The sequence below is a fragment of the Carcharodon carcharias genome, chromosome 1 (assembly GCF_017639515.1).
Source record: "Carcharodon carcharias isolate sCarCar2 chromosome 1, sCarCar2.pri, whole genome shotgun sequence".
NCBI classification, from domain to species: Eukaryota; Metazoa; Chordata; class Chondrichthyes; order Lamniformes; family Lamnidae; genus Carcharodon; species Carcharodon carcharias.
In genome coordinates this window covers 2,025,747-2,043,491 of record NC_054467.1, presented here as the reverse complement: position 1 = coordinate 2,043,491, position 17,745 = coordinate 2,025,747, and the positions used below count along the sequence as shown (strand labels likewise).

General features: G+C 44.1%; 2 protein-coding genes across 8 annotated transcripts in view; one reads left to right on the top strand and one right to left on the bottom strand.

Annotated features, from left to right (window-relative positions):
- The window catches only part of LOC121284387 (B-cell scaffold protein with ankyrin repeats-like), a 252,263-nt gene extending 250,122 nt beyond the window's left edge, over positions 1–2,141 (top strand). For 4 of the 6 annotated variants that reach the window (XM_041199838.1, XM_041199859.1, XM_041199822.1 and 1 more), the window contains one exon: positions 1,516–2,141. The gene's annotated coding sequence lies outside the window, so the exon portion shown is untranslated. The remainder of the gene's footprint in view (positions 1–1,515) is intronic. The other 2 variants (XM_041199831.1, XM_041199851.1) reach the window with 1 other exon arrangement.
- Positions 2,142–3,039: 898 nt separating this feature from the next.
- On the bottom strand, positions 3,040–17,258 carry LOC121284374 (NACHT, LRR and PYD domains-containing protein 3-like). 2 transcript variants are annotated; one of them, XM_041199802.1, is made up of 7 exons: positions 16,906–17,258; positions 13,157–13,425; positions 10,194–11,886; positions 6,908–6,994; positions 5,876–5,959; positions 5,423–5,506; positions 3,040–3,905 (listed from the first exon to the last, which is right to left on the bottom strand). In XM_041199802.1, the coding sequence occupies exons 1-7, from the start codon at positions 16,971–16,973 to the stop codon at positions 3,560–3,562; spliced, it is 2,631 nt and encodes an 876-aa protein (XP_041055736.1). In that variant the 5' UTR covers positions 16,974–17,258; the 3' UTR covers positions 3,040–3,559. The 2 variants fall into 2 exon arrangements, with proteins under 2 accessions (XP_041055736.1, XP_041055743.1); XM_041199809.1 differs by having other exon boundaries at positions 3,040–3,691.
- Positions 17,259–17,745: the final 487 nt, after the last annotated feature.

The following is a 17,745-nucleotide window of genomic DNA, read 5'->3' as shown; positions in this document are numbered from 1 at the left end:
GGTGGTGAGCTGCCTTCTTGAATCACTGCAGTTCATGTGGTGCAGGTACACCCACAGTGCAGTTAGGAAGGACCCAGCGACAGTGAAGGAACGGCGATATATTTCCAAGTCAGGATGGTGAGTGGCTTGAATGGGAATTTCCAGGTCGTGGTGTTCCCATCTATCTCCTGCCCTTTTCCTTCTAGATGGTAGCGGTCATGGGTTTGGAAGGTGCTGTCAAAGGAGCCTTGCTGAGTTCCTGCAGTGCATCTTGTAGATGGTACAGACTGTTGCTACTGTTCATCAGTTGTGGAGGGAGTGAATGTTTAAGGTGATGGATGGGATGCCAATCAAGTGGATGCTTTGTCCTGGGTGGCATTGAGCTTCTTGAGTGTTGTTGGAACTGCACTCAGCCAGGCAAGTGGGAGTATTCCATCACACTCCTGACTTGTGCCTTGTAGATGGTGGACAGGCTTTGGGGAGTCAGGAGGTGAGTCACTCGCCACAGAATTCCCAGCCTCTGACCTGCTCTTGTAGCCACAGTATTTATGTGGTTGGTCCAGTTCAGTTTCTGATCAATAGTAACCTCCAGGATGTTGATCATGAGGGATTCAGTGATGATGTCTTTGAACATCAAGGGATGATGGTTGGATTGTCTCTTGTTGCTTAGACCCCTACAATAGAAGTTTACCCTTTCTTTTAAGCAGATTCAATGCAGCTTCCTCCTCGAATTCTGCCACATCTTTCAGATAAGACCTGAAACTGAGACCACATCTCTCATCTCAGGTGGCATAAACGATCCCATGGTCATTATTCTGAAGAGCAGGGGAGTTACTCCCCCCCACCCCCATCCATAGTTTCACCACTCCCTATCTCTGTAACCTCCTCCAGCCTCACAACCCTCCAAGATTACTGCACTCCTCTAATTCTGGCCTCTTGCCAGATCCCCAATTTTCACTCCACTATTGGCGGCTATGCCAGTGCCCTAAGCTCTCAAATTCCCTCTGTAAGCTCCTCCATCTCTCTCTCTCCTCCTTTCAGAGGGTCCCCAATACCTACCTCTTTGACCATAATGTCTTTATGTGGCTCGGCCCCAATTTCTGATTTATAGCACTCTTGTGAAGCACTTTGCGGCATTTACTATGTTAAAGTTGCTATATAAATACTTGTTGTCGTTGTTGTCCTGAGGACAATATTTATCCCTCAACCAACATCACAAAAACAGATTATTTGACCATTTATCACACTGCTGTTTGTGGGATCTTGCTGTGCGCAAATTGGCTTCTGCATTTCCTACATTACAACAGTGACTACACATCAAAAGAAGTACTCCATTTGCTGTGTAGCACTTTGGGATGTCCTGAGATTGTGAAAAGTGCTACAATCAGTTTCTGATCAATAGTAACCTCTATTATGGAGAAATTTTTCCACATGATCTGTTGATTAATTCCATTTCTTTCTCAGTAACTACACTTTACAAATTGAAGATGAATGGAACTATCTTGTAACCTTTATTTTTCTTTTTGTTTTCTGTAGGTTTGCAGCCAGTGTTCATGTTTTTACTTCCAAAGCATAAAGATTTGGGATTTTAGCCAGCAATACTTTTCAATCTGCGTCATTTAATTAAAGCTTCAGAAGATTATGATCACAGTAACACTTAGCGTGAAGATACAAAATGATAATCAACCATAGGCCTGAACTATAAGAGGTATAATTTATTAGGATACTGTTCCATTATAGATATCATTGGCTTATTCTACAACATACTTCGCAGACAACAAAACAGCCACCCTGGGTAATAAATGAGCTTGCAGCGTTTTACCAGCTCACGTTCAAATCATCAGCCTGGTCGAATAAGGATTGACATCAGCAGAAAAAACCAACAGAAATATTGTTAATATTTCTTTCTTCCACAAGACAACCAGTCTCTGGAAATGGTGATCTTATCAATTCAGAATTTAAGATTTGTAAACTCTGCAACTCCCAAGGATAGACATTGCACTGAAGTTTTATTTTAATTTCTTCACTGAACAGCTGTTAATCGTGCTTCTTGCTGATCACATGGGTTTTTTAAATGATTATTTTTTAGTGGCGATCTTTGTCTTTTCATTATTCTGACTTTGTGAAACATTCATAATGAATAAATACATTGGTTGGAAGTATTTCTCTAGCAGTAAGTATGAAATCCAAATTTTGAAAGCGAAATCTGTACAAATGGTCAGGAGGGAAGTGACACTTTCTCAAACCCTATAACGGGTTAAATTGCCAGGAAATGTCTACCACTACCAGATTGCACATGGAAACGTCATGAGTTACCGGGGGAACAATAAAGTGACTAAATTAAATGCAAAATGAACAACAGTGAAGTAAAATGGGGATACAATGCAACTAGTGTGTCGGGGCTAGTACCCTGGCCTCTGAGTCAGTAGGTTCCAGAGACTTAAATATATAAGCCAGGCTGGTCAGTACTGAGGAAGCACCGCACTGTCAGAGGGTCAATATTGAGGGAGCACTGCTCTGTCCTCTTTAGTGCCCTGAGGCTGATATTTATCTCTCAAACAGAATCACTAAAACAGATAATCTGGACATTTATCACATTGCTGTTTGTAAAGTATTTTGGGAGTTCCCGAGTTTTTGAAAGGTGCTATAAAAATGCAAATCTTTCTTTATAATTGAGTTCATTATGCTGTTGATCTCCTTAGTTTGTTCGATTCTGTATAATCCAATGTCATAAATACCATTAGCAGATTGCACATGGAAATGTTTGTTGTAATATTGGAAATAAGATAGCCAATTTTGGTACAACAAACTCCAGTAAACAGCAATGTAACAGTGATTAGATAATCTGTCTTCGTGATGTTATTTGAGGGATAAATATTGGCGAGGACACTGGGGAGAATTACAAACATACGAAATAGGAGCAGAAGTAGGCCATTCAGCCACTTAATGGCTGTGGGGTGGGTCAGTGTGGAGTGCGGGGTTGTGCCATCCGCCCCCACCCTCTCCCGTTTTATTCAGCCTCAGATAGTCAGGCAGTGAAGGATAGAACTGGAGGCAATCTTAACACACTTTTAATCTTTTATTTACAGAGACATTACAAACATGCATCTCCAAACCCAACAGCCATAGTTTGTCTTTTCCCACATCATCTTTTGAGTAAACCAAAGAGAACCAATTAAAGGACAAATTAAAGGGGTCAGTCCCTTAAAGGGGCACTGCAACTGTAAACAAAATCGCAAAAGAAACTTACAAGCTTTAAATCAAAATGTGGTTCTGGGGGTGGGGGGGGGGCGGCGGGCATCTGTACCCATACATAGGCGCACAAGTGAATCCCCAGTTAATGCCTATTCCCCTGAGTCTAATTAAACACCCAACACGTGCCTTAGATACTGGCAGGAACTACACTTCAAAAGTAATTCAGTGATGTGAAGCATTTTGCAATGATCAAGTGCAATTTAATCCATAGAATCATACAGAATGAAGCCATTCAACCATCGTCCCTGTGCTAGCTCTTTGGTGGAGCTAATCAATTGAATCATCCAAGACCATTTCTTAAAACTGAAAAATGGCGATCATTTTCTCAGCAGTGTCGACTGATTGTTTCTTTGAGTTTCTGCAGCTTATTTTTGGTTTCCTCTGTCTTGCATTTCCTGATTCTGTCTTGTAGAAGCTCCTGTAGCTCTTTACACCATTGTGACATCCATGTGAAGGTCTGGTTTTGGAGAAATTTGTTAAAGATTTTAATGAGAAAATGGACTAGCTTCTCATTGTCACACAGTTGGCATCTCTGAAGAACCCAGTCACACCAACCCTTCCACTGGCCATGGTCATTGCTGAACCCTGTGATGAGAAAACCAGAATTGGAAGGTTTCAGGCTCTGTGACAGTTTCACCAAATCCTCCTCTTGAAGGCAATGTCCAACTAACCTGCAAAATATTAGTCACAACATTGACAAAGTTGGAAAGGTCAGAACTAGTTCTGCAGAACATGCACTTTCATCATTTGGACTCCATTGACAGAATTCTCTCATACAACCAGTAATCATACAGCACAGGAGGCCATTCAACCCCTAGTTTCTATGCTGGCTCTTTAAAAGAGCTATTATTCATGAAGGGTGCTCTTTCCCTAAAAATCTGCAATTTTTTTCCCTTCAAGTATTTATCCAATTCCTTTTTGAAAGTTCCTATTGAATCTGCTTCCTCCTCCCTTTCAAGCAGCACCTTCCAGATCGCAACAACTCATTGTGTAAAAAACATTCTCATCTCCAATCTGGCTCTTTTTCCAATTCTCTCCAATCTGTGCCCCTCTGGTTACCGATCCTCCTGGCAATGGAAACAGTTCCTCCCCATTTTCTCTATCCAAACCTTTTTTGAACACCTCAAGTAAATCTCCTTAGAAAGTTCAGAGAAAATGGTTCCAGCTTCTCTCGTCTCTCTGTATAACTGAAGATCCTCTTCCTCCTCTTGGCCAGATGCCAAATCCTGACTCAGTTATGAATAGATGTCAGAGGCACTCTGTTAAACCAAGGCCCCAACCGCCTGTTCAGCTGGATGGATGGGTCGGAGAGTGGGAATGCAGAATAGGATTCTCAGCAATTTTACTACTAAAAACAATTTGGACAAGAAAAGACCTGATACAGCTTCCAGGGAAATCACTACCAACCCTGTTCTTGCACCTGTGATTAAAAGTTCTAGGAAGAATGGTATCAATTTATGAGAAACTTCTGGGCATTTAGCTCAAGGTTCTGACCAGGCAGGGTTACTGACAGATGCACCCACACAAGGGAGGTTCATGCGAGGGGGTGTAGTTGAGGTGTTTTCCACTGCTGCTACATACAATAAAATGATTATCGCTTAGACACATTTAATATTTCACCAGAAATCACTGAAGCTTTCCTCTGGTGTTCACATCAAATATCCAACACGACAGGTCAGGATTTTTTCTACGCATTCAAATGTTGCCTATCAAAACGTTTCTCCTGGTATCTCGTGTCTTCTGTCCTGTATTCTAAACTGTGTTTAAACTTTGTTGTTCTGAGCAGCTAACCAGTGGGAGTGGGAAAGCAGTCAACATGAATACCCCCAACCATTCACCATGGCACAAAGTACCACATTCTCACCACTCCCTGGGTAAAGAAGTTTCTCCTGAATTCCGAATTGGATTTGTTAGTGACTATAACACATTTATGGCCCCTAGTTCTGGTCTCCTCCACAAGTCTTCTACATGTTTACCTGCTCAAATCCCTTCATAACTTCAAAGACCTCTATCAGATAACCCCTCAGCTTTCTCTTTTCTAAAGAGTCCCAGCCTGCTCAATCTTTCCCAGCAGTTGTATATATTATATACAAATACAAAGAATATTTGACACTTAAACATTTACAAATATTCACAAAGCTAATACAATGATATTTTACATCAGCACAGTTATATTCCTACTACTTACACCACTTTCTTTAATGTTGTATTAGTGGAAGGGATTGCAGTAAATCCAGATATTCCATCATAATCAGCATTATTGCCTTCAACCCTGAAAAAGGATCCATGAGTTTGTCATTCGAAAACTGGCCAGACAGACATAGCAACCCGATCGACGGAGCAACCTGACAGACAGAAAATCCAGACACAGACAGGACAACCAGACAGACAGGAAGCCAGGCGGACAGGCAGAACATCCAGACACAGACAGAACAACCAGATGAGGCAACCAGACAGACGGACAGGAAGCCAAATGGAGAGATGGACAGGAAGCCAAATGGACAGACAGACAATCAAACAGACAGGGAAGTAGGCAGGTGGACAACCAGACAGACAGAGAACAAAACAGCCAGACAATTAGACAGATAGATAGACAATCAGACAGACAGACAGATAAATAGCCCAATGTCTATCAAGGTACCACAGTTCCTGAAGTGTTTTGTTGTCCTTTAGTGCATCACAAAGCTCCCTCAGCTCATTGTTCCCAATGTCTGTCCAGCCCAGGCTGTTTGAGAAAAGGAGTATTTGAGTTAAGCACTTACCAACATTACACATTTACCTCATTGGTCTTCCTAGGAGTCTGTGCAGTTTGCCACTCAAGTGTTGTCAATGCATTCAAACCACACAAAGCACTGCTGTTAGTGAGTTCATTCACTTTTAACAAGATTAAACACCAATAGTCATGGCCTTGATGTTCTATTGCATTTTGTTCAATATTCCCTCAAATCTGTTCCCAGTTTACTAGGTGGTGCTATTTTAATCAGACGTATTACCAGATAGGCAACTCATTCAGAAAAAGTAAAGGGAGGAATATTTCCACATGCATCACTGATCACTAAAACAATTCCCAAACAGAGATAAATAATGAATTAATATAGTGATATCCCAGGGTGTGAGTCAGAGACGGGGGGGGGTTATAGGAACATTTTGTTCCAATGGGGAAAAATAGTTTGAAGGGATAACAGTTTATATCCACAGTGGTGATGTTGGGTCTTAAGTTTCACAGTATAAAGGATCACCCAATGTATTACTCAATTAGAACAGAACTGGAAATAGTCCGTTGTACAGACATTTAAATATTAATAGTTATCCATAACCAATAGTGAGAACCATATATATATAACTATATATGAACCATATATAACCAAACTGTAATAACCAAAGTTCCAAACATTAATAAGAATTCTCCAAATGAATCTTCTGAAAGCCCTAACCACAGTGTAGCCATAATTCCAATGCTGCCATTCCACTGATGACCCTCACCACTATCAATATTGGGATCACAGGCACAATGAGATGGGGGATGATCATGGATCCTTCAGTATTCCCACCCTGACCAAACCTTAGAGAGGCAGAGGCTCCCGAGGGCTGGTCTGGGTCCCAGGGCTATTGACAATATAAACGTATCAGAGACGATTTCCAGTATGTTCAATGAAAAGTTTGGTTGCATTACCCCAGCAGCTTCAGTTTGTAGTCTGGAGATTTCAGCAGCTCACACAGGAATTTAATTGCTTCAAAATCCAATTTATTTTCTCCACACCTAGTAAGTTAAAAATAGAAGTGAGAGGTTTTTGATGCCTTACCATGTCTGTTTGGTTTTACATTTTAAAAATCCTCAACCAGTGAAAGCTCCGTATCCACAAGTGTCACTTCCATTACTCTAACAATTTGTCCTGTCGATTGGTTTGGTTTGAGGACCACAATCTCTAGAGTCAGTCATTATGAAATGCTCTGCACCCATTGACAGCGCTACTATTAAAATCGAGGAGCAAATAACCAAACAAATGACCCTTGGAATCATAGAATCCTACAGCCCAGCAGGCCACCATTTGGCCCATCGGTCCTGTGCCAGCTCTCTGAATGACCTAGCCAATTAGTCACACTCCCTCCTGAGCTTTCCCCATAGATCTGCCAATTTTTTACTTTTTAAGTATTTATCCAATTCCCTTCTGAAAGTTACTATTGAATCTGTTTCCACCACCCTTTCAGGCAGCACATGCCCGATCAGAATTTCTCACTGTGTAAAACCAAATGTCTTCAATGACTAGACCAGTAACTAGCAATAAACTAAATCAAATGGTTCTTTTATTTCTGATCTACTTAAGCAGCCATGTTTTCTTAGCACAGGAAATGATATAACACCCAAAAAGATTAAGTACTTTATAAAAAACTCTCTGCCCATCAAACTGTGAGAGAAATCAGTTCCCTCTCAGAGGCTGACGATGCTGCAGGCTCCTGGAGTTGAGATTGACTCTTTATCTGAACTATGCTTTGTTCCCCAGACTTTTTCTCCCAGAATTTTTCAGGCTTTGTCACATGTAATGAGAATATGAGTGGAAGGTGTCAGCCTTGGATTAGGAGGTCACTCTCCCGCCTAGGGGTCAGCAAGTTCTAGGCACAGGTCCCAATCCAGACACCTGAGCACAAAATCCTCAGTGACACAGCCAATGCAATACTGAAGGAGTGCTGCACTGTCAGAGGGTCAGTACTGAAGGAGTGCTGCACTGTCAGAGGGTCAGTACTGAGGGAGTGCTGCACTGTCGGAGGGTCAGTACTGAGGGAGCGCTACACTGTCAGAGGGTCAGTACTGAGGGAGCGCTGCACTGTCAGAGGGTCAGTACTGAGGGAGCGCTGCACTGTCAGAGGGTCAGTACTGAGGGAATGCTGCACTGTCAGAGGGTCAGTACTGAGGGAGCACTGCACTGTCAGAGGGTCAGTACTGAGGGAGCGCTGCACTGTCAGAGGGTCAGTACTGAGGGAGCGCTGCACTGTCAGAGGGTCAGTACTGAGGGAGCGCTGCACTGTCAGAGGGTCAGTACTGAGGGAGTGCTGCACTGTCAGAGGATCGGTACTGAGGGAGTGCTGCACTGTCCGAGGGTCAGTACTGAGGGAATGCTGCACTGTCAGAGGGTAAGTACTGAGGGAATGCTGCACTGTCAGAGGGTCAGTACTGAGGGAGCACTGCACTGTCAGAGGGTCAGTACTGAGGGTCTTCCGCACTATCAAAGGGTCAGTTCTGCGGCAGCACCACACTGACTGAAGGTCAGTGCTGAGGGAGCACTGCACTGTCTGAGGGTCAGTATTGAGGGAGTGCTGCACTGTCAGAGGGTCGGTACTGAGGGAGTGCTGCACTGTCAGAGGGTCGGTACTGAGGGAGTGCTGCACTATCAGAGGGTCGGTACTGAGGGAGTGCTGCACTGTCAGAGGGTCGGTACTGAGGGAGTGCTGCACTGTCAGAGGGTCAATACTGAGGGAATGCTGCACTGTCAGAGGGTCAGTACTGAGGGAATGCTGCACTGTCAGAGGGTCAGTACTGAGGGAATGCTGCACTGTCAGAGGGTCAGTACTGAGGGAATGCTGCACTGTCAGAGGGTCAGTACTGGGGGAGCACTGCACTGTCAGAGGGTCAGTGCTGAGGGAGCACTGCACTGTCTGAGGGTCAGTATTGAGGGAGTGCTGCACTGTCAGAGGGTTGGTACTGAGGGAGTGCTGCACTGTCAGAGGGTCGGTACTGAGGGAGTGCTGCACTGTCAGAGAGTCAATACTGAGGGAATGCTGCACTGTCAGAGGGTCAGTACTGAGGGAATGCTGCACTGTCAGAGGGTCAGTACTGAGGGAATGTTGCACTGTCAGAGGGTCAGTACTGAGGGAGTGCTGCACTGTCAGAGGGTCGGTACTGAGGGAATGCTGCACTGTCAGAGGGTGTACTGAGGGAACGCTGCACTGTCCGAGGGTCAGTACTGAGGGAACACTGCACTGTCAGAGGGTCAGTACTGAGGGAATGCTGCACTGTCAGAGGGTCAGTACTGGGGGAGTGCTGCACTGTCAGAGCGTTAGTACTGGGGGAGTGCTGCACTGTCAGAGGGTCAGTACTGAGGGAATGCTGCACTGTCAGAGGGTCAGTACTGAGGGAATGCTGCACTGTCAGAGGGTCAGTACTGAGGGAGTGCTGCACTGTCAGAGGGTCAGTACTGAGGGAGTGCTGCACTGTCAGAGGGTCAGTACTGAGGGAGTGCTGCACTGTCAGAGGGTCAGTACTGAGGGAGTGCTGCACTGTCAGAGGGTCAGTACTGAGGGAGTGTTGCATTGTTGGAGGATCAGTACTGAGGGAGTGCTGCACTGTCAGGAGGGTCAGTATTGAGAGAGTGCTGAACTGTTGGAGAGTCAGTACTGAGGGAGCGCCGCACTGTCAGAGGGTCAGTATTGAGGGAGCACTGCACTGTCGTAGTAGAGAAATAAAATACCAGGGAGAATGACAATGAATGAAAATCAGTAACATACCCAGAGGGAATGGAAGGGAAAAAGCATGAGAGTGAAATATAAACTTGGAGAAATGGGTGAAAGGAATAAGAAATATCCATTAGTTAAAGGAATAACAGGAATAACTGTGCCACAGTAACAGAGTGTGACTGGGAGTTTGGTGCAGTGATGAACTAAGTCCATTTTGGGTGATGTGTATAACAGATGGACAATGTGATACCATCCATTTCACCACACTGCCCAAAGCAAATTTCCACCCCATGATTATAAATCACATCATGGTAAATTATGAAATCTAATACCAGCTCGTTAATTTGCATGAGAAACGAGACCCTAAAAGCTGCTGTTCTACTGTATAAACTCAGTCCCCGAAACATGCTACATCACTGAATCTTTACACTCTGAGGGTAATTAGTGAGGAATAAACATGGCCTTGTCCATATCACCCACACCTCAAGAAAGATATAAGAGGTGCTTACCACAATCTCTCACATTGGTGTAAATATGGCTGCAGGTTCTTCAGTGCTGCACTATTTATGTTGGTTGCTGTGAGATCTAATTCTTCCAGATCTCCAATCTTCATGTCTAGAAAGTACTTCAGCACACTGAAATCCATTGGGCAAAGCAGATTGTCCCCAACATGAATGCGTAGGTTTTTGGGTTTTACTCTTTCTGCTAATGAGTCATTTTGCTGTTCAAACAGACAATGGAGAAGGTTCAAGATACTTGTACCATTTTCACAATTCTCTTTGATCCCTTCCAACAACCAGTAACAGTAGGACTTGGATTTCATGGCTTTGTCCAATTTCATGTGCTTAGAGAGCAGGGCCTGGTTCCTGTCAGACAGCAAACCCGATAGGAACCGCTGGAATATATCCAAGAAACCTGAGGACATCTTATATTCATTCATCGTGTCCTCGTTCATCAGGTCTGGGAAAGGCTCAGGTTCCAGCACGTAATGCAAAGCTGCAAAAAACTCCTGGATGGTGAAGTGTGTGAAGGAAAAGACACTCACCACACATTCTGGCTCCTGGACAGTGGTTTTGTCCAGAAAACTATCCACAAAAGTGTTGAGTTCAATGTGATGGGCCTCCAAATCGTGTTGGTAGAACAGGGTGTCGTGCTGAAGTAGTTTGCTGTAGGCTAAGGTGGTCAGGTTTCGCAGAGTTTGTGTGAGTTGCTGCTCTCCTGATGACTGGGCTCGGGAGTGGTGTTTCAGCAGCACGCTGAGGTAGCGGCTGTAAATATCTGCCATTGTTTTGGCCTGCTTCTGACCCTCCCCTTCCTTCTCTTTCAAAACGCTGCAGACAATATAACAAAAGGCGGGCACAAAGCACAGGGTGAAGAGGAAATCGTTTCCTTTCACTTGCTGAAACATTCGACAGCCCAGTTCTCCATCGCGGTAATATCTCAGGAAGAAATTTCTGATTTCCCTTTCAGAAAACCCAGTGATGATGACAAATCGGTCGACGGTTTCCACTGGGATGTGGTGAATGGCTGTGGGCCGGCTGGTTAGAAGGACCGAAGCCCCAATGAGGAGTTCCCCTCGGAGGAGACTGTGGATGATATCCACCAAATTCCCCTCCTCGTCGGGGTCAGTGATGTAACAATCCCCGTCCAAACAACTACCAGACTTAAACTCGTCAAAACCATCCAGAATTATCAGCAACTTCTCTGCAGTTTGGAAAATAGAATCCAGCGCTTTCGACAAGTGACCATTTTTCTTCAAAATCAGATTCCTGAAACTCATCGGTTTATTAATTAAATTAAGATCCCTGAAGGTGAACTGTAGAATAAACTCAAAGTTATCAAAACACTGATTATTTGCCCAATCATAAACAAGTTTCTGCAGCAGGACGGTTTTCCCTATTCCCGCCACTCCGGACACCAGGGTAATTTTGGGAGCTTGTTTATCATTGACTTGCAGAAATAACTGGCCTGGTTGGATGTCCATCTGCTGGCTGCTCCTGTCCTGTAAGTGAATTCGATGCTGCCCGAACGACAGCAACTCGTGCCTTTTGAATTCGAGGCTGTGATGTCCTTTCACCAGCAGCAAGTTGGTGAACTGGTCGGAAAGGTGAATTTTCTCTCCGGGCCGTGTGTTGTAATACATCATCACCTCGTTCCTCCGGCCAAGGACTTGTTTGTGTTTCTTTATCAAAGTCGAGTGTTCTACAGAGACACAAAGCTACATTTCAAACATTGAAGTCATGTAGTGTTTAAGGGCAAGCTAGAATAGAAGAATCTACTGCTGAAGAGGGGTGTGAGGAGGCTCATTTGGAGAATAAACATCATCATGGACCTGTTGGGCTGAATGGTCTGTTTCTGTGCTGGAAACTCTCTGTAATAATCACTGTAGAATCGGGTTACGATGATGGCTTTGGCCAATCAGTATAACCAAGTGATGGACTGCTCATTCGCTCTAGTGTCCAGCACTAACCAGCATGTCTTTATTTAAACAGCTCTGTTATCAGCTGCTTACTCTTCCCTCTCCAGCTTTCACCTTCAAATCAGGATTTCCAGAGCAGTCTTGATATTCCATGTATTCTCACTGGAGGCTGACATGCAACTTAAACAGCTGATTAGCCAACTACAAAATTGTACAAACCTCAACTTAATAAACATTCTAGAGAATTTTCCTGGGGGCTAATATTTATCCCTCGACCAACATCATTAAAACTGATGATCTAGTAGGTGCCTCATTGCAGTTTGTGGGAGCTTTCTGTGCACAAATTGGCTGTCATGTTTCCTCCATTACAACAGTGACTACACAAAAAGTACTTTGTTGGCTGTAAAGCACTTTGGAATGTCCTGAAGCCATGAAAGGTGCTACAGAAATGTGAGTCTTTCAGATTGATTTGATTTATATTCTACCCATCAGTTGCTCAAATACCCAACAATACTGCTGACTATTATTGTTGGTCATAATGAAAGATTTGTATCTATATAATGCCTTTCACAACCTCAGGACACTGCAAAGCATTTCTGTTTTAATGTCGTCCAAGCCCATTTCTCTGATCCACACTTTCATCCTGAGAATGTCAGCTCCTACAAATTATTCCTTATCTTGACAGTCGCATTGACAGTCAGCCCAGAGAAAATCTCACTTGAATGTATTTGAGGATGTGTTCACACTATAATTCTGACATTGTTATCAATCAGTTTTGTCTAGCGCGAGTTACATGGTAAATACAGCCTTAGGCCAGTCAAGGCCAGCATGACACTATTTCACTCCAGAGTGATGTTTGGACTTTCACACCAATTTACACAAGTTTGGTATCTCAGTCTGGCTAAAACTGTTTCACACTCACACTCAGCTGGAGCATGAAGGCAGCCAAAACTGGAACTAAATATCCCAAGCTGAGCTCACAATTCCTTTGTACATTTACATCAGCCTTTATAGTAAAAGGTCAGGGTCTTAATCAATGGGCAGCCTACTTACCCTTGGACACAGTCTCCTTTTCAGACACATCTTTGCTTTTGTCAAAGAGTGAACAGAATTGATCAGCCACCACTTCCCCACGACAATCAATAATATCCAGCAGAGCTCGAACTTTCCTCCTGGGTCCAGGGTTGTACTTCACATCTTCATAATCATCCTCTGAAATGATCTGAATTTGCAAAGCATGATCTAGAATCCAGTTGATTCTGTCTCCAAGTTCATCAACGAGCTTCACTCGGTTCCTCCGGAGCAGCTGAAGTGATGAGATCCTGCAAACACAGAAGAAAACTTTTCTCACCAACTAAATGGCAGCGAATTTTATTCTGGAGTTTTACTGCCATTGCGATCCAAGTGTAAAACTTTATTCAGCACTAATATTGTTAGCTACTGACACACGCTGGATTATCAAAACAGGAGGAGACCATTCAGCCCCTCCAGCCTGTCCTACCATCCTATAAGATCTTGGTGGATCTATCAGTTAAAAGGGAAACCAACTTAGCATCAACCATGGTATCAAAATATTAAGCATAATCTCCTGGTTTTAGAATATTCTCAGGTATCAGAACAATGGCCAGGTCTGACCTCGATGGTACCTTTCAGCTGCCAACCTGTGCACTCTGACTGTGTCTCACGCTGGCTCACCAGCCAACAGGCGAGAGCCCCGACACCACAACAAGATTCCACCCATTGTGTCAGATTCCCACATTTCAACGGGTGGGAAAATCGCAGGGAAATGCACGAACAAATTTGCAACATAAACACTTGGTGGGTGCTCTGGAAATCCACTTTAATATCATATGGTCATGAGATTGCAAATATGATAAAGGACCTTTCGGTGTCTGTTTTTACAAAACCAAACGCCATGGGTTACCTTACAGTTCCCCGATTAATGGCTTTCCTGCAATGTCAGCTGGAAACTGCATTTCCAACCCTGCTATTGTCTTCCTCAGCCCTGAACACTCTACAGCAGTTATTCTAACTTTCACTGATGATGCAGAATATCAGTAGGGATCTTCCCCAATATTCCTTCCCAATTCTTACATTGTTGAGGTTATATTCATCCTTCTAACTTCACCCATTATTAAGCATTTGATAAGGTGCCACATCAAAGGTTATTGTGGAAGATAAAAGCTCGGTGTGTAGGCAGCAACATATTAGCAAGGATAGAAAATTGGATGGCTGAGTCATAGAGGTCTACAGCACAGAAAAAGGCCCTTCGGCCCATCGAGTCTGTGTCAGTCAAACAAGTACCTTATTATTCTAATCCCATTTTCCAGCACTAGACCCATAGCCTTGTATGCCAAGGCATCACAAGTGCACATCCAAATACTTCTTAAATGTTATGAAGGTTTCTGCCTCTACCACCGTTTCAGGCAGTGAGTTCCAGATTCCTACCACCCTTTGGGTGAAAAATTTCTTCCTCACATCCCCTCTACACCTCCTGCCCATTACCTTAAATCTATGCCTCCTGGTTATTGATCCCTCCACTAAAGAGAAACATTCCTTCCTGTCTATCCTATCTATGCCCTTCATAGTTTTATACATCTCAATCATGTCCCCCCTCAATCTTCTCTGCTCCCGGGAAAATAACCCCAGTCTATCCAATCTCTCCTCATAATTAAAACTCTCCACCCAGGCAACATCCTGGTAGATCTCCTTTGCACTCTCTCTAGTGCAATCACATACTTCCTATAATGCGGATTACAGAACTGCATGCAATACTCTAGCTGTGGCCTAACCAATGTTTTATGTAGTTCCAGCATAACCTCCCTGCTCTTATATTCTATGCCTCGGCTGGCAGAAAACATAAATGGATCTTTGATTAGCAGGATGTAACGAGTGGAGTCCCACAGGGGTCTGTACTGGGGCCTCAACTTTTTACAATTTACATCAATGACTTAGATGAGGGGAGTGAAGCATGGTAGCTAAATTTGCAGATGACACAAAGATAGGTAGGAAAGTATGTTGTGTAGAGGACATAAGGAAGTTGCAGATAGGCTGACTCAGTGGGCAAAAATCTGACAGGTGGCGTATAATGTGACAAAATGTGAAGTTGTTCACTTTGGCAGGAAGAATAAAAAAGCAGAGAATTACTTAAGTGGAGAATGGCTGCAGAATTCCAAGCTACAGAGGAATCTAGGTGTTCTAGTGCATGAGTCACCAAAAGTTAGTATGCAGGTACAGCAAGTAATTAAGAAGGCTAAAGGAATGCTATCCTTTATTACGAGAGGAATTGAACATAAAAGTAAGGATGTTATGCTTCAGTTATACAGGGCGTTGATGAGACCACTTCTCAAATAATGTGTGCAGTTTTGGTCTCCTTATTTAAGGAAGGATATAAATGTATTGGAGACGGTTCAGAGGAGGTTTACTAGATTGATACCTGGAATGAGTGGGTTGTCTTATGAGGAAAGGTTGGACAGGCTGGGCTTGTCTCCACTGGAGTTTAGAAGAGTGAGGGGTGACTTGATTGAAGTATACAAGATCCTGAACACTCTTGACAAGGTGAATGTGGAAAGGATGTTTCCTCTTGTGGGTGAGTCTAGAACAAGGGGGCACTGTTTTAAAATTAGGGGTCACCCTTTTAGGACAGAGATGAGGAGAATTTTTTTCTCTCAGAGAGTTGTTTGACTTTGGAATTCTCTGCCTCAGAAGGTGGTGGAGGTGGGGTCATTGAATAGATAGTAGATAGATTCTTGTTAGGCAAGAGAATCAAAGGTTATTGGGGTAGATGGGAATGTGGAAATTGAAACACAAACAGATCAACAATGGTCTTATTGAATGGCACCAGGCTTGAAGGGCCAAATGGCCTGCTTCTTCTCCTAGTTCGTATTTTTGTATGTTCGTTCTAGCTGAAAAGCTTTCACAAGCCAACACCATAGCAAAGTGGAGGAGACAGGCGCACATCACATGGGATGTAAATTTAAGTATGGGTCAAACCCAATTTAGAAACTGCACTTTGGAGACCTCCCTGCTATTGATAGAGATTCCCACCAAACCACACACCTGATATTTTGAGGCAAAGTACAAAAGCAAAGGACTTATGATAAATTAGTTAACCCACAGTTGGAGCAGTCAGTGCAGGTTTGATAATCCTATGATAGAAATTACATTAAAGAAAGACCTGTATTTTCACAACCTCAATCTCAAAGTCTTTACAGCCAGTAGGAGCAGTCAGTGTTGTCATGTAGGCAACATGGCTGTCAATTTACACACAGCAAGATCCCACAAACAGCAATGTGACAATGACCAGCTGATCTCTTTTGGAATTTATATTCTTAGTTAGAAGGTTGTGGGACTTGAATTCAAAGAAGTGAGTATGCTCTGACTGAGAACTTAAAAAGATAAAGCTATAGAGGGAACAGAATAGCAAGAATAATGATGATGGTATAAAGTAACGAGGAGAAACTACATTAATATTTATCTCAGTCGCACTGCAGAAGTAAGAACAAAGTTGCTGGGAGAGAAATTCTCTCAAACTCTCGCAAACCACAGGTTAGTGAGAAAAACACCCTTAAAGTACGGTTCCTTTGGGCAAAAAACTTTTAAACTTAAGTTTAAAAGAGTATGAATTAACTTATACAATCTCGTAAACAATCTTAGTTCTTTTAAAAAAAAACAAATGTTACTTTTGCCTTTTGAGAATTTGTCTAACAATGAACTTGTCCAATCTCACCAACCTCCAGCCCCCAGTTCCCACTCTCCCAGTGCCCGAGCCCGGGACCCTCTCTCCTGCCCGGCGCACTCACCTCTCTCCTCCCGGGACAGCCGCCTCCAGCCGGCTTTCTCCTGCCACTTCCCGTCCCGGGCTCCCCATGCCCGGGCTCCAGTCGCACTCAGTCCGGCCCGGGTGAGATGATGTATTTCTGAGCGTGTTCTCAGCTGCGGTCTTGCTGCCCTTTCCCTCTCTCCATCCCTGCGGCTTCACCAAACTCTCATCATCCGCAAACTTCAGACCACCAGAGAGCAGTGGACCTCTCTCAGAGGAGACTGCACATTGCAGGGTGTCTCTCTCTCTCTCTCTGACCCTTAAGGACCCGCGACTCCCCTGGACAGCTGCCCACACACTCGCTGCTTAACATTTCCCTTCAGAGTCTCTCAGTTCACTGATCTGTCCAGTTTGATTGCTTCCTGTTCCTGGTGTCAGCGTCAGAAAGCCCTGCATTCAACTCCCACGCCAAAGACTTCAAAACAAGTTCCAGACTGACACTCTCAGCCTGTTACTGAGGGAGAGCTGCACTGCCAGAGGGTCAGTACTGAGGGAGTGCTGCACTGTCAGAGGGTCAGTACTGAGGGAGTGCTGCACTGTCAGAGGGTCAGTACTGAGGGAGTGCTGCACTGTCAGAGGGTCAGTACTGAGGGAGTGCTGCACTGTCAGAGGGTCAGTACTGAGGGAGTGCTGCACTGTTAGAGGGTCAGTACTGAGGGAGTGCTGCACTGTCAGAGGGTCAGTACTGAGGGAGTGCTGCACTGTCAGAGGGTCAGTACTGAGGTAGTGCTGCACTGTCAGAGGGTCAGTACTGAGGGGGGTGCTGCGCTGTCAGAGGGTCAGTACTAAGGGAGTGCTGCACTGTCAGAGGGCCAGTGCT